The following is a 24411-nucleotide window of genomic DNA, read 5'->3' on the forward strand; positions in this document are numbered from 1 at the left end:
TCAAACATCTTTTTTCCATACACACTGGAAATAGAAGTTCAAAATATCTATTGATATATGTTGATTGTACTCAAACATCTTTTTTCCATACACGCTGGTAATAGAAGTTCAAAATATCTATTGATATATGTTGATTGTACTCAAACATCTTTTTTCCATACACACTGGTAATAGAAGTTCAAAATATCTTTTGATATATGTTGATTGTACTCAAACATCTTTTTTCCATCCACACTGGAAATAGAAGTTCAAAATATCTATTGATATATGTTGATTGTACTCAAACATCTTTTTTCCATACACACTGGTAATAGAAGTTCAAAATATCTATTGATATATGTTGATTGTACTCAAACATCTTTTTTCCATCCACGCTGGTAATAGAAGTTCAAAATATCTATTGATATATGTTGATTGTACTCAAACATCTTTTTTCCATACACACTGGTAATACAAGTTCAAAATATCTATTGATATATGTTGATTGTACTCAAACATCGTTTTTCCATCCACGCTGGTAATAGAAGTTCAAAATATCTATTGATATATGTTGATTGTACTCAAACATCTTTTTTCCATCCACGCTGGTAATACAAGTTCAAAATATCTATTGATATATGTTGATTGTACTCAAACATCTCTTTTCCATACACACTGGTAATAGAAGTTCAAAATATCTATTGATATATGTTGATTGTACTCAAACATCTTTTTTCCATCCACACTGGAAATAGAAGTTCAAAATATCTATTGATATATGTTGATTGTACTCAAACATCTTTTTTCCATACACGCTGGTAATAGAAGTTCAAAATGTTTTTAGATTACTCTGTTAATAGAAGTTATAATTTTTTTACATACACACTTTTAATAGAAGTTCAGAATGTTTTACATATACGCTATAAATAGAGGTTCATTTTGGTCCAGAAATGAATATTAAAAAACATGTCAGTCTTTATAGATAAAAAATGTTAACAACAGTTCAGAATCTTTTTAGATATACACTGTTTATATAATAGAAGTTTATTTTGTTCCAGAAATTAGTATTAAAACAGATGCCAATCAAAATGCACATATATCCAGTCTGGTGGTGCAGTATACAAATTTGACTAAACATTGTTTGAACAGCAGAGAAATGTTAGATTATATGGCATCTTTAACAAAGTATATGTCGACATGGTCATGTAAGCAAATTTACTTGTCTTAAATTAAGTTTTAATTGTTGTTCAAAAAGTTAATACTAATATAGCTTTCAGTCAGAATTGTTGAAAGTTCACTACCTTTTATTTCATGAACAAAACAAAATTTATTGTTTGATATGGACTTCACCATGGTTGCCAGGTACCAAAAAACTGGTCAAGAAAAGCAGATGTTGGGTCTAATCATAACAAATAATATGGTCATACAAATTTGTATCGACACATGCAGCTTTCATTGTGACATCACATCACTGATGCCAAATTGGAAATGGTAGTGTCTTCTAGGCTTTGACCAATCTATTTTCAATGAAAGACATGACTAATCGTAACTGGATGAATCATCACCAAAGAGAACATGACGAGGAATTATAAAACTGTTCCGAGTTCTGGAACAACCTAAAAGCAGTTATTTTGTGGTGATAGATGACTTGGTTTTAGTTGACTGTTAGCAGATGACGGCTAAAGCAGTAGAAATTTGAGTACAAAGTTGTCTTTTGTACAGGTCAAACTGGGTGATCTTTTGCATGGGATTAAGGGTATAACTGGTAGTAGGTTCTCATTGACATAACTTTTAATTGATATTGTGGGTGAACTAGTCAGAGTTATACCATACCAGTTTTACCCATAATGCTTTGCAGAAGATTGTCCATCATTACTTAGAAGAACTGGCTGATTTGTACAAGAATTTCTGTTCGCCATTTTCTGCTACAAATCATGCTTCTAACTGAAATTTCAGTTCATCTACCTGTTCAAAATAACTGAGCTCTATTGTTATTTATGTTTATATTTATTATTTCTACAAAACCTGGAAATGTACACATATTTCTTGAGAAACTTTTCTGGCAGTAAAGCAGGATAATTATACAGAAAGAAGAACTGTATATAATCTATGTGACGGCATCATAAAACTTTATTAAACTATAATAAATGTTACTCCAGCTCATGAAATCAGAATTTGCATTATCTAAAAAAGGTTGGGAGTCAAGTGAAGTTTGATGATGATTGGGCAATATACAGTAAAACCAGTTTATAAAGGATACACAAGAAACCATAGTTTTATCTGTTATGGACAAGTGTCCATTATATTTGAGATTAGAGAGCTGCAGTAGCACAGTTGGTAGAGTGTCAGACGTGTAATCCAAGTGTCGCTGGTTCAGTATCCATCCAGGTCAGCTGCATTTGTGTTCCCATGGGAAAGGTACTTGACTCATTTTCTTCAGCATATAGCCAATAATGCGTTAAAATGTGACATTACCCACACACTCCACTCCCATACCCCAAATAATATTGACATTAAATAGAGGTAATAAAAAATGTTTTTAAACATTTTTCTCACAGAGGAGTCTGGTATATATTAAAGGGAATGAAAACTGTTTTAAAATGTTTTTCTCTAAGAGGTATCTTGTAGATAATGTTTTTCTCTAAGACAAGGTGTCCAGAATATAATATCTTCTCTAATAACATGTCCAGTATATGTTTATCTCCAACAGCATTTGTCCAGTATATGTTTATCTCCAACAGCAGTTGTCCACTACATGTTTATCTCCAACAGCAGTTGTCCACTATATGTTTATCTCCAACAGCAGTTGTCCAGTATATGTTTATCTCCAACAGCAGTTGTCCAGTAAATTTTTATCTCCAACAGCAGTTGTCCACTATATGTTTATCTCCAACAGCAGTTGTCCAGTGTATGTTTATCTCCAACAGCAGTTGTCCAGTATATGTTTATCTCCAGCAGCAGTTGTCCAGTATATGTTTATCTCCAACAGCAGTTGTCCAGTATGTTTATCTCCAACAGCAGTTGTCCAGTATGTTTATCTCCAACAGCAGTTGTCCAGTGTTGTTTATCTCCAAAAAACACTTGTCCAGTATATGTTTATCTTCAAAAAACACTTGTCCAGCATGTTTATCTCCAACAGCAGTTGTCCAGTATGTTTATCTCCAACAGCAGTTGTCCAGTATGTTTATCTCCCATAGCATTGTGCCCAGTACCATTTGTTTTTCTCTAACAGCAGTTGTTCAGTATATGTTTATCTCCAAAAAACACTTGTCCAGTATATGTTTATCACCAGAAAACACTTGTCCAGTATGTTTATCTCCAACAGCAGTTGTCCAGTATGTTTATCTCCAACAGCAGTTGTCCAGTATATGTTTATCTCCCATAGCATTGTGCCTAGTACTATTTGTTTTTCTGTAACAGCAGGTGTCCTGTATATGTTTTTCTCTGACAGAGGTATCCATGTTTAATGTTTTCTCTAAGAGCAAGTATCCCATATATGAAGGTGTTGGCTAATGCAGGTTGCACTGCAGTCTTTTTTCTCCAGTCAGCACCTTGGGACCTTTTTTATACTTAGTCACCATAGATTTAATTTTCTTGTGCCTAAGAAAAGAAAAGTGTCCAACACTATTTATGTGGGCAAACTGTTAGTCATTCCTCAAATTTAAACTAGAATTTGAAAGGATGCATATAAACATTTGTAACATATCATAAAATGTGCACACCTAAACTGCAGTTGGGTTGAAGTTTTCTTTGGAAGTCTGATTATTTTTATAGTATTTACAAAGATATATTATGGCATGTGTGTTTGTTTTACAGAGATGAGCCCTATACCCCATCTAAAAAAGATGTATCAGGGTTACAGAAAAGGGTCAGGACATTGGAAGAAGAAAATCTTTCATTAAGGTGTGAGGTATGAAGTCCTTATTGTCCACATTTACTGGTCAAAGATGTCGGTTTTTTTTTATTTTTATTAAGCACATGTGGTAAAAATGAAAATAGGGCAAACTTTTTCAGGTGCACAGGTCACCATGCTTGGCCTGTCTGTTTTCCCCCATTCTGTGTCATAACTCCAGACTCAGAGATTTTTGGCATTAATTTTAGATGGCTTAAAATTGAAGATTTTATCTGCACTTTTAAAGTATGGTTTGAGGCATTAAGCACGAAAGTGTAGAAGAAATGAAGTTTATTTAGTTTTGCATGCTCATAGCAGGTATAATAGACTGCGTACATGATACTTTATTATGAGGTTGGTCCATTATCATCAAGGCACAGGTGCCATTTTTCCCCAAACCTGACTGAAATACCGCAGTCTAGGTTGGCTACCATTGTGCATCCATGGGCATGATGCTTTCTTTACTCCAGATGGATTGGAACTATGTGACCTACTTGTTGCTGTTGCATAAAATACCAAATCGATAAACCCTACATTTGTTCAGCGGCTTGTTGGCTTAGACACATCTTTTATCTCTTAACAAAACTCATGCTAAACTACTTAGAAGATTGCCATTTAACTAAACACATTCATTCCATGTCTTGTTGGTCATAAATGAAAGTGGTACTTCTTGGACATTAAGTATGGAGAGGCCATCTTGAAAATTTTGTTATTGCTACTTCTTCTGAAGGATGGTCACATGACATAAGGTTTTCACTAAAGACTTCTTATAATTAGATGGTCCTAGTCTGTGTTGTCCTATGACTACTGTGGTAGTCATCTTGAAAATCTTGTTACATCACCAAAGTGTAATGTCATATCAAAAGGGGGTTTCCACCAGAAGACTGTGTATGATGTCTTTTGTTGGTCCAAAATGAAAATGGTGTTAATATGACATCCATAGCTGCTAATTTGAAAATCTTGTTGTTGCTGAAGAATGTCTAATAGTTTCAACACCCAGGAGTTAAAAGGAACAATCGGTCTTAACATTACTTCCTGGAAATTCTTTTCGGTCAGTAGAGTGTCAGTCCTGTTGGGGGACTCTTGTTTAGGAAATAAATTATTTGGAAGAAAATGGAATAATTTTTCATGCAGTTGCCAATCATTTCCTTTCATACAAGCCATTTAGTTCAAAACAGCTTGATGGTAGAAATTCGGTGGTCTCTGATGGAAATACTGGTGTGTAAGGTTTGTCAATAAAAACAAATTTAATTTATGGTGAGATTTACAAATCACACAGATGATTCTTATTGTGATTTATTTTGTAGACATCACAGCTGCAAAGTGAGACCTGTGATCTTGAAGAGAAAGAACAGCGTCTTGTTCAAGACTGTGTCAAACAGCTTGGTAAGTTACTCTCTCTATCTCTCTCTTAACATGTTTGGGGCAAATATATTTGACTTACCATGTGTTAAACTTTATATATAATTGGCTGCCATGTGGTATCATTTATATGTAATTGGCTGCCGTGTGGTATCATTTTTATGTAATTGGCTGCTGTTTGGTATCATTTATGTGTAATTGGCTGCCGTGTGGTATCGTTTATTTTCTTGGGTATCAGGTTTCATGGTCCATAAAAATTACATTTTTATTTGTACATAAATCATTGATTGGGGAAAGGGTGTTATTGTTTCCGCAGCATGTTAGTTTTGGGTCATTAAAGTCATGGACTTTGAAGCAACCATAGCATCCACAAAAATTGGTGCTTCTTGAATAATTGTGATTTCATAGTATCAAAGATACAAATGGGAAGTTGAAATTCTAATAGTTGTGGTCAGCATTCTCAATCTTTTGTAGTAAAATTGGCCTTAATTTAACTCCATAAAAGTTTAGAAGTGTGCTCTGCAGTGACTGTCAAATAATTTTCCATTGTTCATATTTATTGATAAGTCTGCTTTCTCTGGCAGTAGCTTACCACAGACCTGCCAACCCTTAAAATTTGTCTTACTGAAATGACCATTAAATTATGGACTTAAAAATTGATAGCAAAAATTATGAAATATGGCAGTTGTGGCCATCCAGCGTTTTCATATTCAGTGAAGTTGGTCAGTGAACCAGACTAACTTTACAGAAGTAATTTAGATACTTTAAACTGCATATATTTTTCATGAAAAACACCTGCATGATCAAGCTGATGCTGATAGCATTTTCTAGAAATGTCATTCATGAAGGGGAAACTTCAGATGCATATTTTCAAAGTTGACAATAGCAGTACATGATATTTCACTACACCATACTGAAAATTGGTGTTACAAAAATATAATGACTTTCTTACTGTCTCCGTGTTTCCATTTTTAAATATGGCAAAAACATTTTGATAGTGTGCTTCATGAGATATTATGCATTAATCTGTCTTATATTTTTGCTTTAATCTATCTTGTATTCATTCATTAATCTGTCATGTGTTCATGCAATAATCTGTCTTATATTTTTGCTTTAATCTATCTTGTATTCATTCATTAATCTGTCTTGTATTCATACTTTAATCTGTCTTATATTTATGAATCATTTGCTCCTTTGTTGATTTGAGTATTTAGGATTTTAGTTACCTAGATACACGCACTTCATAATAAACTTCATCCTTTTCTCCATAAATCAATGCAGGGAAGTAAAGGTATTTATAAATCACAAAAATGCATGTAGTAAATTTTTCCTATTGACAGGAGACCATGTTTTTAGCCTCGATGGATTCCAGTCCCTCAGTGCTTATGTCATTGAAATTAAATCCATTCTATGTTACCAAATATAGTTTGTATTAGTACAAAGAGCAACAAACTTTATAGTCTTATAAAATTATTGAGGAGTCACTTTAAAGCTTCGTTCATTTATTCAGTCATGTATCTAATAGATCTAGCTGCCTTTGGTCCTGACCAAGCTAGAATTGAAAGAAAACATCCTTAATCACTGTAAGAAAGAATCACTTGATCGACTGTCTCATAATATTTCTGTTTGTTACACAGAGGAATCTCACCAACACCTACAGCAGTTTGCAAAGGAATTGTCAGAGAAGACAGAAGAATGTCACCACCAGAAGGAGGAGATCACCAACCTTTTGTCTCAAGTTGTTGACCTACAGAAACGCATTAAACTGGTATGTTTATTTAATCAGATATTCCAGAAGTAAGTTACTGTATGGCCGCAAGTTATTCAATAATTCAACATAATAGTGTATGGGTATTACCCAATTTAAGTCAGTTTTTCACCACATATCCAGAAGTGTTAATTATGTATCTAAATTTTTCCAAACATAGTGTGTTTTTTTAGCTGTTTATTTGCTAATTAGTGGCTAATAGGTCAGATAAGCTGGTGAGCCTAAGTACTTAGTAACCAAGCAGTGGTGGGGTCCCAATTTTTTTATCTAGTACAGAAATATAAGTTTTCTGGAGTTTGCCAGATTTCTGACTTTAGACATACCCAGTCAGGTTTCAAAACTTTCATATTCATTCTTGTATAACCATTATGTTTGGATTATTTGTTGTTGTTGTTCTAGGGTTTAACGCCACATTTCAGCACAAGATAGGCCATACATGGCAGCCAGTATAACTGGTGGAGAAAGAACCCTGGAAAACCCAGGGAAGAAAAACCGACCCATGAGAAGCTACTGGCAGGCTTTCCCACATAACCACGCTAGCCGTGCCTTGGACTTGAACCCACGCAGACAGAGGTGAGATGGCAGTGTTCCGGAACAGTGAGCGCTTTAGACCACTTGGCCACTCGGGGGCCCCCCTGCATTATTTGTAAATAACATTTTGATTGGTTCATTTGATAAGTAACTGGCAGTTTTGACCAGTTTTAACCATTGAAAAGTTGCATAGTAAATGACTTGTCATGTGTATGTCTCAAGGCATATTGGAGAAATCATCTATTACGAAAAGCGGGGCCTTGAGTGGCCGAGTGGTCTAAAGCGCTCTCCATCACAGATCACTGCCATCTCACCTCTGTCTGTGTGGGTTTGAGTCTCGGGCTTGGCCAATGTTGATATGTGAGAAAGCTTGCCGGTAGCTTCTCATGGCTCGGTGGTTCTTTCCGTGGTTTTCTCAGGTTCTTCCATCACCATTAATACTCGCCGCAAATGTATAGCCTATCTTGTGCTGAAAAATGGCGTTAAACCCTATAATAACAACAACAACAACTATTACGAAAAGCATTTCTGATAGTGTTTAGGAAAATAAATTGATAAAAAATAGTGTCATAAATTGCAGTGAAGACTTAATATCACTCTAAAAGGGTGTTAGAAACAAGATTAATTGGGAATAGCTGCAGGAAAAGTACTGCAATGGGGTAATTATGACAGACAAAATTGTAAAATAATCATTCCAGGATTGTTTTTGATGTACACTGTGCAATGGCAAGATTATGTATGGGTCATCAGAAAAAAAGAATTGTACAGAGATTCTGAAAAGATCTTAAAATCTGAGAACATAAACTAATCAGTACAGAATATATTCATTTAACAGAATATATTCATTTAACAGGATATATTCATTTAGCAGAATATATTCATTTAACAGGATATATTCATTTAACAGGAGCCAAAAATATTTCATAATTAGAAATCTTTGTTTACAAAAAGAGACTTGTTAGGCCAATGTAAGACTATCATAAAATGCAACAATGCTTTGTTTCAGGTAGTCCAGAATGTATATGGATCATTGCAAATTAGTTCTTTATTGTGCTCACATTGCTTCTTTATGATCTATTTTTAATCAACTGTTAGTTGGCTTACTAATGTTTTACAGCAAGGTGACAAGTAGAATATCATGCAGTAAATAAAATATTTCCCCATCAAAATTTGTTTCTTAGTAAGTATTTCAAATCATGTCAGGTAATTTCTGAAATCACTTTCAGGTCCTCTAGATCCCAATGGCTTTTTTGGAACCTGTTGGTCCTCAGACTCCCAGCTTCTTGGGGGCTGTTTTTCAGGCTTTTTTAGTTCAGGGCACTTACATCTCTGTATATTGACCAATTAGCTGGTCCAATCAGTCTTTTTATGTAGGGGTAATAAGGCAGAGGGAAAATGCACAGCCAAAACTGGAATAAATCCAGAATAATCACAAAGCTGAATACGATAATCTTCTTGGTATGCATACAAGTAAAGTTCCTGGAGGTGAGGGCTGTCTCTTTGTCCCATCTATCACTTGCTAAAATCTGTGTTTGCAAAAATTTTATTTTCATTTTTTATTTTTCATTCACATCTTGCCTCCCTAATGGTGTATGTGTATGTATGTATGTGTGTGTGTGTGTGTGTGTGTGTGTGTGTGTGTGTGTGTATATATATATATATATATATATATGCTGTGAGCAGATGACTGAACTGGCTTAAGCAGGCAAGACCTTGTAGTTACTAGTTTAAAGCTGTATTGAGACTCTGTTGATAATGTCAACATGGTCGGTTGGGTTTTAGTGCTTAAAGTTTGTTGACATTGATTACACCATGTCAAAAGTACAAGATTAAGGAGATTAATTGGTTGGATTACTAAATAGCTGACAATCAGCATAAAACCGGGTTGGTCTGGTTTTGATGTGTACAATTTATTGAAATGTCTGTTTATACTGAAATGCCAAAATCAAAGAAACTGATATATGACACAAAATTCAATGATGGATGGAAAAGGGAATTTCATTGTTTGAAATCAAGGTCAGAGGACATGAATATGCATTCTGCTAATGCTGATTTTAAAATTTGCTGCCTTGGTGAGAAAAACATTACATGTCACACACCATATTAAAACATGTTAAATGCCACAACAGATATGCCATCACTGAAATCCATGTTTGCAGAATTGACATCAAATATGGATAAAGATATATTTGCCAAGACACTTTTTGCCAGCTTTATAGCCAAACATTTATGGTTACCGTAACGTATTGTTTTTCAGATCTAGTCAAAATAATGTTCCCTGATTTGGAAATAACACAAAAGGTCTCATACAAACACAAAAACTTCTCACATAGTGACCTCAGCTTTGGGTCCTCAATGGGATAAGAAAGTCAGATAATGTGCCACAATGAAAAATTCATTCTCATTGATAATCCTCACCCTTTTGAAGTCAAAACTCACAGCCAAATTTGCAAACTTTCCAATTTGTCCTAAGTTAGATTCTCTGTTTTGTCTCATGTATGGATATTTGTAATGGCTACTCAGTGACTGATTAAATGTATACAGACTTGGAAAAGTAAATATTTATTGAAGCGGTTAAAAATCTAGTTGTAGCAGTGATCATTATCATCCTTGGAAGTTCTCTGTTGCAAGCCATCTGTTCTGAGATTGAATTTCCCACACTTGAATAACCATTTTGGACATTTGAGTCTACATTTTTTCCTTCCTGTATGCTCCTGTAAAAAACATCAACATTGTTTATGATGAAGATTTCATCATTTCGTCTTTACATTTGCTGTAAATGACCATCAGCCATGTGTTCTTAGTCAGTCCCCAAGCTAATCAAAATCATTAAGACATTTTTGTCAGCCAGTAAAACTGATTATCTTGTGCTTCTTTGGCATCGAATGCACACTATTCTGTTAGCCTTGGATGTACTAAATTCAGTTAGTTTAAAATCTACTGTATTTATCTTGTATTTTTACTTTCTTGGGTCTTATTTCTGTATCTTATGGATGCCATAGACAGACTTTCTTGTACCAGAGATGAAAAATAACCATCACTTGTGCAATGTACTTTGCTTGTAATGAACTCTGACTGACAGTATTTACTTTATGACGGTATTTACATTATGACAGTATTTACTTATGACGGTATTTACATTATGATGGTATTTACTTTATGACGGTATTTACATTATGACAGCATTTACTTATGACGGTATTTACTTTATGATGGTATTTACATTATGATGGTATTTATTTTATGACAGCATTTACTTATGACGGTATTTACATTATGACAGCATTTACTTTATGATGCTATTTACTTTATGACGATATTTACATTATGACAGTATTTACTTATGACGATATTTACATTATGACGGTATTTACATTATGACGGTATTTACATTATGACGGTATTTACATTATGACAGCATTTACTTATGACAGTATTTACATTATGACAGCATTTACTTTATGATGCTATTTACTTTATGACGGTATTTACATTATGACAGTATTTACTTATGACGGTATTTACATTATGACGGTATTTACATTATGACAGCATTTACTTATGATGGTATTTACATTATGACAGCATTTACTTATGACGGTATTTACATTATGACAGCATTTACTTTATGATGCTATTTACTTTATGACGGTATTTACATTATGACAGTATTTACTTATGACGGTATTTACATTATGATGGTATTTACATTATGACGGTATTTACATTATGACAGCATTTACTTATGACGGTATTTACATTATGACAGCATTTACTTTATGATGCTATTTACTTTATGACGGTATTTACATTATGACAGCATTTACTTATGACGGTATTTACATTATGACGGTATTTATTTTATGACAGCATTTACTTATGATGGTATTTACATTATGACAGCATTTACTTTATGATGCTATTTACTTTATGACGGTATTTACATTATGACAGTATTTACTTATGACGGTATTTACATTATGACGGTATTTATTTTATGACAGCATTTACTTATGACGGTATTTACATTATGACAGCATTTACTTTATGATGTTATTTACTTTATGACGGTATTTACATTATGACAGCATTTACTTATGACGGTATTTACATTATAACGGTATTTATTTTATGACAGCATTTACTTATGACGGTATTTACATTATGACAGCATTTACTTTATGATGCTATTTACTTTATGATGGTATTTACATTATGACAGTATTTACTTATGACGATATTTACATTATGACAGCATTTACTTATGACAGTATTTACATTATGACAGCATTTACTTTATGATGCTATTTACTTTATGACGGTATTTACATTATGATGGTATTTACTTTATGATGCTATTTACATTATGACGGTATTTACATTTTGACGGTATTTACTTTATGACGGTATTTACATTTTGACGGTATTTACTTTATGACGGTATTTACATTATTCTAAACACTAAGTTATAGCTCATAAATCAGGGATACAAAGCAAGACAGTAGATTCCGCAGAAACTTTGTTTTTTATATAATAGTTGAAATGATTTTGTGCCATTCTCAATGTTCATTTGATGATTAATTAAAAGCTAATTTACCTTTATCCAGATAAATTTTATATTGTTTGTTTTTATAATGTGCTTTAGTTATTCACATTATGAAAGTTATTGATAATATGTTAACCATTTCCAGGTCACCATTGAAAATGTAGAGCTGCAGAAGACACTAGATGCCTCCCGTGACTCACAGCGTAAACTGACAGTTGAGGTGATTACTTTCAGTGTAGCCTTTAATTACTTATCTCCTTGATATGACTGAAAACTAAAAATTCTGTTTGGTTAAAATCATAATAAGAACACACAGATCATTTAATAATGTCCATGTCACATATGCATACCAGAAGAATTTACCCACCCACCCCTGTGTTGGGAGTTCTCCACATTGGAGGTACATTCTGTCTCTCAATATGGTCATTTCTAAGTAAAGTTCTGCTCTACAGTTTCATAATTTGCATAGGGTTTCATTTTTGCAGAAAAGAGTTCCCCGATTTTCCTCACTGGTAATCCTAGCTATATAAAATTGACTGCATATTTTAGGTAAAAGAACTTTAAATTCTCTTTATTTTCATGTATGATTGATGTGTGTAAATTGAGTTGGGGAGCATAAATATTACACATATTTAAAGACCGATAGCTCTGCTTAGTAATTTTCACTTCCTGGACTTCAAATATAAATTGAAGAGAAAGAGAATGAGCATAAAACTTACGATTTTTTAATAAATTTTATAATTTATTTATTTCATGTTAGAAGCATGTATCATCTTCTCTGACAAAAGTCATGTACCCCATTTTAATATGTGCAAATGTTAGTGTACTTTGAACTAGTTCAAGCACATTTGTTGAGCGGTCATGTTGAGCAGTTGTATGCACAAATTCCATGATTATCACTTGTAATGAAATTTCAGTCACACTGCATGAAGTAGCAGAGTTATGCCGACATTCTCTCCACTGTACATCTTAACCTTTGTCATGTCCCACTTTTAGAAATACATGATGACTGTAGAATTTATCCTAAAATATGTGTAAGAATCGTGTTTGTGACAGATTTAACAAATGACAGTTAAAAGGAAAAAAACGTCTTGAATTACTAGAAATTATTATGAATCCTAATCCTACATGTTTTTTTCTCTCTCTGTCTCTCTGTCTCTCTCTCTCTCTCTCTCTCTCTCTAGAATTGTGAAAACAATTAGACCAATGGTCTTTCTGTATTTCACTTTCGATATAATTTGTTGGGGAAAAAAATATTCCTGTGGTGTATATGTACTTTCGGTACAAACTTCCAATACATATTAGACTCTCAGACTTATGGTGTAGACTTATTAGACAATTAGACTCTCAGACTTAAGGTGTAGACTTATTAGACAGTTAGACTCTCAGACTTATGGTGTAGACTTATTAGACAATTAGACTCTCAGACTTATGGTGTAGACTTATTAGACAGTTAGACTCTCAGACTTATGGTGTAGACTTATTAGACAATTAGACTCATAATGTAGATGTGCTCTTTGCAATTCACCAGTTTCAATATTTCTAAATTTTCATCCTGCCGTTTATTCATCCATCCATCATTCACCATTCACACTTTTTTCTGGAGTAAACTCTTGATCCTTACCATATACTTTGTAAATATGAACTTCCATTACAAGAAATCTTTGATGAATTCTTCATCACCTAGCAGAAGTTTGTCTAGGCAGGGAATAGAGATCAATCCATCTTTTTTTTTTCTTTCAAAAATTTCATTTGCTGGGAATGTAATGAAAGGTTTGGTTTTAAGTTTAAAGAAGAATCATCAAAACATTGAGGTTCAGATCCTAAGGCGAGTGACATACACATCTATCATGCTTGTATGTCACACATCTCTCATGCTTGTATGTCACACATCTCTCATGCTTGTATGTCACATATCTCTCATGCTTTTATGTCACACATCTCTTATGCTTTTATATCACAGTTTAGTCTAGATCAAATAAAGTTAGTTTTTAAGAAAATACAAAAAATGGTTTGCTGCTGGCTGTGCAGCATGCCAGACATCTGCATATAAATGCATGTGATATAATGGACAAAGGGACAGTCAGCTAAATATGCCCGACATCAGCATATAAATGCATGTGATATAACGTACAAAGGGACAGTCACCTAAATATGCCCGAGTAAAGAGAACAATCCTGTTACAGAGCAAAAAGCAAACTGTAAAATCTGGGCACTCTTAGGGTTCTCTCAAACTGATATCAAGGTAGCCTTGGACAAGGTTTACAAAATGTATTCTTCTTGAAACACATGGATGACGCTATGGTTTATTACCATTAAAAAGATGTTGATTCTTTCATCATTTGACAGCGTTCATAAGTTCATAAACCCAGGATTTCTTTCTCTCATATCCTCCATAAATAGAAAATCATGGTGATCACAGATACAAATTTTTGTCTTGTTAAATCAAAGTGTTAAACTAACATTTTTTTTTCTCTCCATATTTAGCTGTTAGAACTGAAAAATAAGAATGAAGAACTCTTGGAACTTTTGGAAGAGAATCAGGAAGAACTCCGCCGGTTACGAAGCAGACAGAAACCTGGAGTTGTTCGTCATAGCTACATGTCCTCAATGCTGCTCCATGCACCATCAGATTCCCTAGCATCAGAGTTGGAGTCATCTCTCAGGAGTGAAGCAGAGGAAAATAGTAGCTACTCAACCAGGGAGAGAAGGTAAGAAAAATTTTAAGGCATGGGCGAAAGGATTATTCACTTTTGCGGTCTTCGCAATCACGCGATTAGAAGTCACACTGGTAATCCTTATGGATGTGCTGTATTCCAGTCAATGGAATTATTGTCTCCATTTTTCATTAAAGTTAGGTCTACATTTCTCTTTTGTGTTCTGCTTCTTTCACTTTCTTCGCTAATGATTTTTAGTCCACACCGTTTTAAGTTGGAGATCACTTTCTAGTGCAACAAGCATTGAGACCCGACATCTTGCTGAGCTCAATGGAAATCGTGTGAGAGCTCGCAAGATACGGGGAAGCTACTCAGTCATAACATTGCCTATGCTAGTCTGGTTCCCTGTTTCTTATGCTCCCAGAATTGCACTCTGCTATATGAATAGAGGAGTGTAACACAGGGAGCAAATAAAGCAGGGAACCAGTCAGTGCCTATGTATGAAGTATAAACGATGCCATCCCTCATCCAAAGCATTGAATATTAAATAAACTCTGTCCGCATTATGCATATCCTTTGTGGTAACAAAATGAGTGTGTCAGTTTTCTTCAGCATGTTTTTTTATATTACTATTTCACAGAAGACACAACTGGAAGGTTTTTGAAACTGCAAGAGCTGCCAAAAAGGCCATGCACAGTGTTGCACCAGGTATTAGCAGTTTACAAGTTCCCAGCTCGTCTAATCAGAGTATGCTGGGACTGGAGGACCTTGGATCACAGACAACATCGGTGCGGAGTTCCATGTACTTGTCTGATGGTGGAGAAGAGTCAGTGCACAGCGATGGGTATAGTGCAGATCTGGATTCCCTATATGGGTAAGCCTGATTTTTGGAGACTTATCATAGGTTATTACTACTGGGATGCTGATAAAGAAACTTTGTAGGCTTATCATAGGTTATTACTATTGGGATGCTGATAAAGAAACTTTGTAGCTTGTCATAGGTTATTACTGTTGGGATGCTGATAAAGGAACTTTGTAGGCTTATCATAGGTTATTACTACTGGGATGCTGTTAAAGGAACTTTGTAGGCTTGTCATATGTTATTACTACTGGGATGCTGATAAAGGAACTTTGTAGGCTTATCATAGGTTATTACTGTTGGGATGCTGATAGAGGAACTTTGTAGGCTTATCATAGGTTATTACTATTGGGATGCTGATTAAGGAACTTTGTAGGCTTATAGGTTATTACTATTGGGATGCTGATAAAGGAACTTTGTAGGTTTGTCGTATGTTATTACTACTGGGATGCTCATAAAGGAACTTTGTAGGCTTACCATAGGTTATTACTATTGGGATACTGATAAAGGAACTTTGTAGGCTTGTCATGGGTTATTACTATTGGGATGCTGATTAAGGAACTTTGTAGGCTTATCATAGGTTTCTTACTGTTGGGATGCTGATAAAGGAACTTTGTAGGCTTATCATAGGTTATTACTACTGGGATGCTGTTAAAGGAACTTTGTAGGCTTGTCATATGTTATTACTACTGGGATGCTGATAAAGGAACTTTGTAGGCTTATCATAGGTTATTACTGTTGGGATGCTGATAGAGGAACTTTGTAGGCTTATCATAGGTTATTACTATTGGGATGCTGATTAAGGAACTTTGTAGGCTTATAGGTTATTACTATTGGGATGCTGATAAAGGAACTTTGTAGGTTTGTCGTATGTTATTACTACTGGGATGCTCATAAAGGAACTTTGTAGGCTTACCATAGGTTATTACTATTGGGATACTGATAAAGGAACTTTGTAGGCTTGTCATGGGTTATTACTATTGGGATGCTGATTAAGGAACTTTGTAGGCTTATCATAGGTTTCTTACTGTTGGGATGCTGATAAAGGAACTTTGTAGGCTTATCATAGGTTATTACTATTGGGATGCTGATAAAGAAACTTTGTAGGCTGTCATAGGTTATTACTATTGGGATGCTGATAAAGGAACTTTGTAGGCTTATCATAGGTTATTACTATTGGGATGCTGATAAAGGAACTTTGTAGGCTTATCATAGGTTATTACTACTGGGATGCTGATAAAAGGAACTTTGTAGGCTTATCATAGGTTATTACTATTGGGATGCTGATAAAGGAACTTTGTAGGCTTATCATAGGTTATTACTACTGGGATGCTGATAAAAGGAACTTTGTAGGCTTATCATAGGTTATTACTACTGGGATGCTGATAAAGGAACTTTGTAGGCTTATCATAGGTTATTACTACTGGGATGCTGATAAAGAAACTTTGTAGGCTTATCATAGGTTATTACTACTGGGATGCTGATAAAGGAACTTTGTAGGCTTATCATAGGTTATTACTACTGGGATTCTGATTAAGGAACTTTGTAGGCTTATCATAGGTTATTACTACTGGGATTCTGATTAAGGAACTTTGTAGGCTTATCATAGGTTATTACTACTGGGATTCTGATTAAGGAACTTTGTAGGCTTATCATAGGTTATTACTACTGGGATTCTGATTAAGGAACTTTGTAGGCTTATCATAGGTTATTACTACTGGGATTCTGATTAAGGAACTTTGTAGGCAAATAATTGGAAGAATACCTAGTGCTAAACTTATTTTATTTATGTGGGTTATAAATTTTTGCTGCCCAGAATATTGATGGTACTAAATTCATACAATGGAGAAGTGGGTTAGAGTTTGGGGAGATCCTGTTATCCTCAATGATTGATTGCTCAGTGTTCACTTGGCCTTTAAATTCCTGGTTTGTCATACCATAATATCTGTGAAAATTGGTACCCCTCTGGAGACCTTCCTAAGTACCAAAAACAAGGAAAGCATCCTGAATACCCAAACAAGGAAAGCATTCTGATTACCCAAAACAAAGACGAGTGACTTCTTCCTCTAGGCCAACTTGGAATAACTCACTAACTGTCAGGACTAATGTATAAATTGACATCTTATTATTATTATTATTATTATTATTATTATTATTTTCTAGTATTTGTTGCTGCAGTTGTTTATATTCTATTTTAATAATCTTTTTATGATCAGGAGAAAAATAATAGCTGATATTCATGTTTATGTGAAATTCATAATGAAAAAATAGCAGTATTCTCAGTTACTTGGTTTTATTCCGTGCAGTTAGGATAATCCTGACTTGTATTTAGTACAAGAGGAACTGCCAACTGGTTATCAGAGGAATTTTGACCTTGCATCATGAATGAATGATAAGCCACATGACTGAGTAAGTCAATGCATGTCAACTTGACTGTGGTGAAAAAAACTCTTGATTTCTTCATCAAATATATTAACAAATCACATTATATTAGGATAACTTTCTTACTACCTCAGAATCCATTTCTCCTGGGGAAAAAATAAGCATGTGTTGCTGTCTATAAATTAATCAAAGGGAAGCAATTCTTAACAGATTAACTCCCCTATCAACCTGCTGGATGGCAACCTTTAATACCCAGCTTAAACCAGTGTTTACTTTTGTGATAAGATATCCTCCAGACAACCCTGTTAAATTCTAAAACTTCTATTTCCAGTGGTACAATAAGTCAAAATGTTGTTTCATATGGTGCATACAACATTTTTGTTAATTCCAGTGATTTCATTGATATTGTTGCAATTATCCAACCTATCATTATTGTCACATGTGATTTCAATTGGTAACATTCAGTTTCACCAGAGAAGTTTAAGGGTGCTATACTTAAAAACTATTACACTTATAAGTTGTTTCAATAATGCAGTTTACATTATTTCAATTATATATTTGTTGTATGCATCTTCTTCTTCTTACCACTATGGTGACCTTATGCTCAGAGCATCTGCTTCAGATGCAGGAGGTCGTGGGTTTGATCCCCAGCCGAGTCGTACCAAAGACTTAAAACAAATGATACTAACAGCTGCCTTACTTGGCACTCTGCATTAAGAGGTTAGTGTTAGGACTGGTCAGCCTGGTGTCAGGATAATGTGACTGGGTGGGACATCATGCTGCATGTCTTCAGAATGACACCCCAGTGCCAGACATCACTATAAACTGTCACACTGCAGACATCATAGTGATATGACTGAAAAATTGTTAAAGTTACATTAAAATCCAAATCGCACACACACACTCTTCTTCCTTACAGAGATGACAGTAAGTTTAAACTATATTTATTTGTGGAGGATGAACAGGAGAAATATTTATGGATACAGTTACTTATTTGCACACACATAAAATGTTATTTCTCATCTAATATTTTTCTGATTAAATACAGATTGGTAGCTTTTAAAGAATTTTTCAGATACACAAGTAAAGTTCAGAGCATTAGAGCAGGCATCGGCGACAGGTAGATAATTTGTTGTGTTAATCAATTAAATACTGATGGATAAATTTATTTTAAAGAATCTAACTTCAGAACAAAGCCTGTACCTTCTTAAATTTGAAACTCAATAGAGACATTTTTATATATATATATTGATACCAGGTCCACACAACACTTGGGTCGCCCAGGAATTCCAGGTTCAAATGACCTTGAAGCTGCTCTCCGAAGACTTTCCATGCGCCGAGCCAATGAGCTGAATGAACTAGACTTCCAAAAAGAAATGGAGAAAAAGATGAGGGAAAGGTAAGATCATATACAGACAAAGAAAATCAGTGTTTGTTTATTGGGGAAATGGGGGATTAGCCTTTCTAAATTTACTTTAAGTTCCTGATGAAAAGTCTAGAAAAAGTTAAATGTCCAGAAACAGCGGAGTCTTTCATGGACATTTGGTACATTTAACCAAACATTCTTGTAAAATTTTATTCCCTTCATTGTAAATGATGCAGGTCATTAGACTCAATTCATAGCTGCCAAGTGTCCCATTTTTTCCTGATTTTCGACTTGACTACGAGGGTTTTGCAAAAAGTACGTTTTTTAATTTTTTAAAAATTTTAAAAAATTTCCTTGCAATTTTCAGTTTAGAACAGGCACTCGGTTCCATTCAGATAGAAATTTATTGCATATATGTAGGAATACAGATCTACAATATTATTTGTTCATTTGAAATCAAGGCTACCATGCCTGTATTTTTCTGCCATATTGGATATCGCAAAGGGTTACCGCTGTCACTGTATCTGATCTTCATAATACTCAGCTTCTAATCATGTTGAATAGGAAAGCAGAATATTCAGAATTTTCTCCAGGAAAGACAAGAAAACAGAACTGGAAGGACAATAGTGCCGTCTTGTTTAGATTTGTGAAACCGTCTGGTAAAGGAGAAAACTATGTTTTGCAAATTGTGTAATGTGATTTCACTATTGTGCATGGAGATGCCTATGAAATACAAGAGCACAAAAAAGCTAATAAACATCAGCTTGCTGCTTCATCATACACAACTCAGCATGAACTTACAACGTATATAAATACCAGAGAGAACCTTGATGTAATTTGATCGAAATTTGGTTTATTAAATTTCTTTTGGAAATTAACCTTCCTCTTTCAGTTACTAGTGTTGCTGGTGATTTATTTTGCACACGTTTTCCAGACTGTAAAATCGCAAAGGATTACTGATATACTAAAACGAAAACAGTTCAGTAAGAAAATCGCACAAAATTGAGATCATCAACGAAAGTTGGTACATTGGAATCGATAATGATTGGAAAAAAATGGAAATGGTGCCCATCCAGAAGGTACAAGTGTGCAACACATGCATCTTTAATATTAAATAACTATGTAATGTACTGTCCTATTTTACTGATAGTTGTATATCTTGTAAATAGTTACATATGCATTAAAATTTTAAAAATCAGTATTTGTTTCTGAAAATCAGTATTTTTGTCACAAGCAGTCAGTATTTTTGTACTCGGAGGTTGGCAGCTGTGTCATTGACATAAATTGTGACAAAATTTATTCCATACTTCAAGATTTCTTCACAGTCTCAGCCGTATTTTTATGCAGATTTTTATGTGACACTTACCCCAACCCTTTTTGATGTTGATCTCATTTTAACCAGAATGTCGTATCTCGATATCTCAATTCATAGCTGTCTTCTCTGGATAATTGTATCATGTTTTGCAATTATAAAAGTGTGTATATATATATATATATATATATATATATATATATATATATGGAGATTTTATTCATGCAAAACATTTTTTTCCTGCACAAAAGCCTATTTTTATGATATATTTCATGAATTGGGTAAAGGTTATCTAAGTAACCCGTGTGAGTGGGTGGGTGGGGAAAGAACTGGGGATGATTGTATAGGTTTTAGGTTTTCACACAAAAAACACCAAAAAAACTTTTTAATGTTGTCTAATGTCTATCTGGAAAATCTTGTCATTGCTACCTTTAGAATATCTTGTCATTCCTACCTTTAGAAAATCTTGTCATTGCTACCTTTAGAAAATCTTGTCATTGATACCTTTAGAAAATCTTGTCACTGCTACCTTTAGAAAATCTTGTCATTTCTACCTTACCTTTAGAAATTCTTGTCATTGCTACCTTCAGAAAATCTTGTCATTGCTACCTTTAGAAAATCATGTCATTGATACCTTTAGAAAATCATGTCATTACTACCTTTAGAAAATCATGTCATTACTATATTTAGAATATCTTGTCATTGCTACCTTTAGAATATCTTGTCATTCCTACCTTTAGAAAATCTTGTCATTGCTACCTTCAGGAGATCTTGTCATTGCTACCTTTAGAAAATCTTGTCATTGCTACCTTCAGGAAATCTTGTCATTGCTACCTTTAGAAAATCTTGTCATTCCTACCTTTAGAATATCTTGTCATTGCTACCTTTAGAAAATCATGTCATTGATACCTTTAGAAAATCATGTCATTACTACCTTTAGAAAATCATGTCATTACTACCTTTAGAAAATCATGTCATTACTACCTTTAGAAAATCTTCTCATTACTACCTTTAGAATATCTTGTCATTACTACCTTTAGAATATCTTGTCATTCCTACCTTTAGAAAATCTTGTCATTGCTACCTTCAGAAAATCTTGTCATTGCTACCTTTAGAAAATATTGTCATTGCTACCTTTAGAAAATCTTGTCATTCCTACCTTTAGAATATCTTGTCATTACTACCTTTAGAAAATCTTGTCATTGCTACCTTTAGAAAATCTCGTCTTTACTACCTTTAGAATATCTTGTCATTACTACCTTTAGAAAATCTTATCATTGCTACCTTTAGAAAATCTTGTCATTGCTACCTTTAGAAAATCTTGTCATTGCTACCTTTAGAATATCTTGTCATTCCTACCTTTAGAAAATCTTGTCATTCCTACCTTTAGAATATCTTGTCATTGCTACCTTTAGAAAATCGTGTCATAACTACCTTTAGAAAATCTTGTCATTACTACCTTTAGAATATCTTGTCATAACTACCTTTAGAAAATCATGTCATTACTACCTTTAGAAAATCTTGTCATTACTACCTTTAGAAAATCTTGTCATTCCTACCTTTAGAAAATCTCGTCTTTACTACCTTTAGAATATCTTGTCATAACTACCTTTAGAAAATCTTGTCATTACTACCTTTAGAAAATCTTGTCATAACTACCTTTAGAAAATCTTGTCATTACTACCTTTAGAAAATCTTGTCATTGCTACCTTTAGAATATCTTGTCATTCCTACCTTTAGAATATCTTGTCATTCCTACCTTTAGAATATCTTGTCATAACTACCTTTAGAATATCTTGTCATTCCTACCTTTAGAATATCTTGTCATAACTACCTTTAGAATATCTTGTCATTGCTACCTTTAGAAAATCATGTCATTGATACCTTTAGAAAATCATGTCATTACTACCTTTAGAAAATCTTGTCATTGCTACCTTCAGAATATCTTGTCATTGCTACCTTTAGAAAATATTGTCATTGCTACCTTTAGAAAATCTTGTCATTCCTACCTTTAGAATATCTTGTCATTACTACCTTTAGAAAATCTTGTCATTGCTACCTTTAGAAAATCTCGTCTTTACTACCTTTAGAATATCTTGTCATTACTACCTTTAGAAAATCTTATCATTGCTACCTTTAGAAAATCTTGTCATTGCTACCTTTAGAAAATCTTGTCATTGCTACCTTTAGAAAATCTTGTCATTCCTACCTTTAGAAAATCTTGTCATTGCTACCTTTAGAATATCTTGTCATTCCTACCTTTAGAATATCTTGTCATTCCTACCTTTAGAATATCTTGTCATAACTACCTTTAGAATATCTTGTCATTGCTACCTTTAGAAAATCTCGTCTTTACTACCTTTAGAATATCTTGTCATTACTACCTTTAGAAAATCTTATCATTGCTACCTTTAGAAAATCTTGTCATTGCTACCTTTAGAATATCTTGTCATTCCTACCTTTAGAAAATCTTGTCATTGCTACCTTTAGAATATCTTGTCATTCCTACCTTTAGAATATCTTGTCATTGCTACCTTTAGAAAATCATGTCATTGATACCTTTAGAAAATCATGTTATTACTACCTTTAGAAAATCTTGTCATTGCTACCTTCAGAAAATCTTGTCATTGCTACCTTTAGAAAATATTGTCATTCCTACCTTTAGAAAATCTTGTCATTCCTACCTTTAGAAAATCTTGTCATTGCTACCTTTAGAATATCTTGTCATTCCTACCTTTAGAATATCTTGTCATTCCTACCTTTAGAATATCTTGTCATAACTACCTTTAGAATATCTTGTCATTGCTACCTTTAGAAAATCTCGTCTTTACTACCTTTAGAATATCTTGTCATTACTACCTTTAGAAAATCTTATCATTGCTACCTTTAGAAAATCTTGTCATTGCTACCTTTAGAAAATCTTGTCATTCCTACCTTTAGAATAACTTGTCATTCCTACCTTTAGAAAATCTTGTCATTGCTACCTTTAGAATATCTTGTCATTCCTACCTTTAGAATATCTTGTCATTGCTACCTTTAGAAAATCATGTCATTGATACCTTTAGAAAATCATGTCATTACTACCTTTAGAAAATCTTGTCATTGCTACCTTCAGAAAATCTTGTCATTGCTACCTTTAGAAAATATTGTCATTGCTACCTTTAGAAAATCTTGTCATTCCTACCTTTAGAATATCTTGTCATTACTACCTTTAGAAAATCTTGTCATTGCTACCTTTAGAAAATCTCGTCTTTACTACCTTTAGAAAATCTTATCATTGCTACCTTTAGAAAATCTTGTCATTGCTACCTTTAGAATATCTTGTCATTCCTACCTTTAGAAAATCTTGTCATTGCTACCTTTAGAAAATCTTGTCATTGCTACCTTTAGAATATCTTGTCATTCCTACCTTTAGAAAATCTTGTCATTCCTACCTTTAGAAAATCTTATCATTGCTACCTTTAGAAAATCTTGTCATTGCTACCTTTAGAATATCTTGTCATTCCTACCTTTAGAAAATCTTGTCATTGCTACCTTTAGAAAATCTTGTCATTGATACCTTTAGAAAATCTTGTCATTGCTACCTTTAGAATATCTTGTCATTGCTACCTTTAGAAAATCTTGTCATTCCTACCTTTAGAAAATCTTGTCATTGCTACCTTTAGAATATCTTGTCATTCCTACCTTTAGAATATCTTGTCATTGATACCTTTAGAAAATCTTGTCATTCCTACCTTTAGAAAATCTTGTCATTGCT

General features: G+C 33.8%; 1 protein-coding gene across 1 annotated transcript in view; it reads left to right on the forward strand.

The window, feature by feature from the left end:
• The window catches only part of LOC149790788 (trafficking kinesin-binding protein 1-like), a 178498-nt gene that overhangs the window by 116352 nt on the left and 37735 nt on the right, over window positions 1-24411 (forward strand). The window contains exons 7-13 of the mRNA XM_089973262.1: window positions 3796-3889; window positions 5179-5257; window positions 6871-7001; window positions 12224-12298; window positions 14566-14789; window positions 15376-15609; window positions 19235-19375. Coding sequence (XP_089829388.1) covers window positions 3796-3889; window positions 5179-5257; window positions 6871-7001; window positions 12224-12298; window positions 14566-14789; window positions 15376-15609; window positions 19235-19375 — 978 coding nt within the window. The remainder of the gene's footprint in view (window positions 1-3795; window positions 3890-5178; window positions 5258-6870; window positions 7002-12223; window positions 12299-14565; window positions 14790-15375; window positions 15610-19234; window positions 19376-24411) is intronic.

This window comes from Sinohyriopsis cumingii, chromosome 10, assembly GCF_028554795.1.
Source record: "Sinohyriopsis cumingii isolate HCF-2022 chromosome 10, ASM2855479v2, whole genome shotgun sequence".
Classification (NCBI taxonomy): domain Eukaryota; kingdom Metazoa; phylum Mollusca; class Bivalvia; order Unionida; family Unionidae; genus Sinohyriopsis; species Sinohyriopsis cumingii.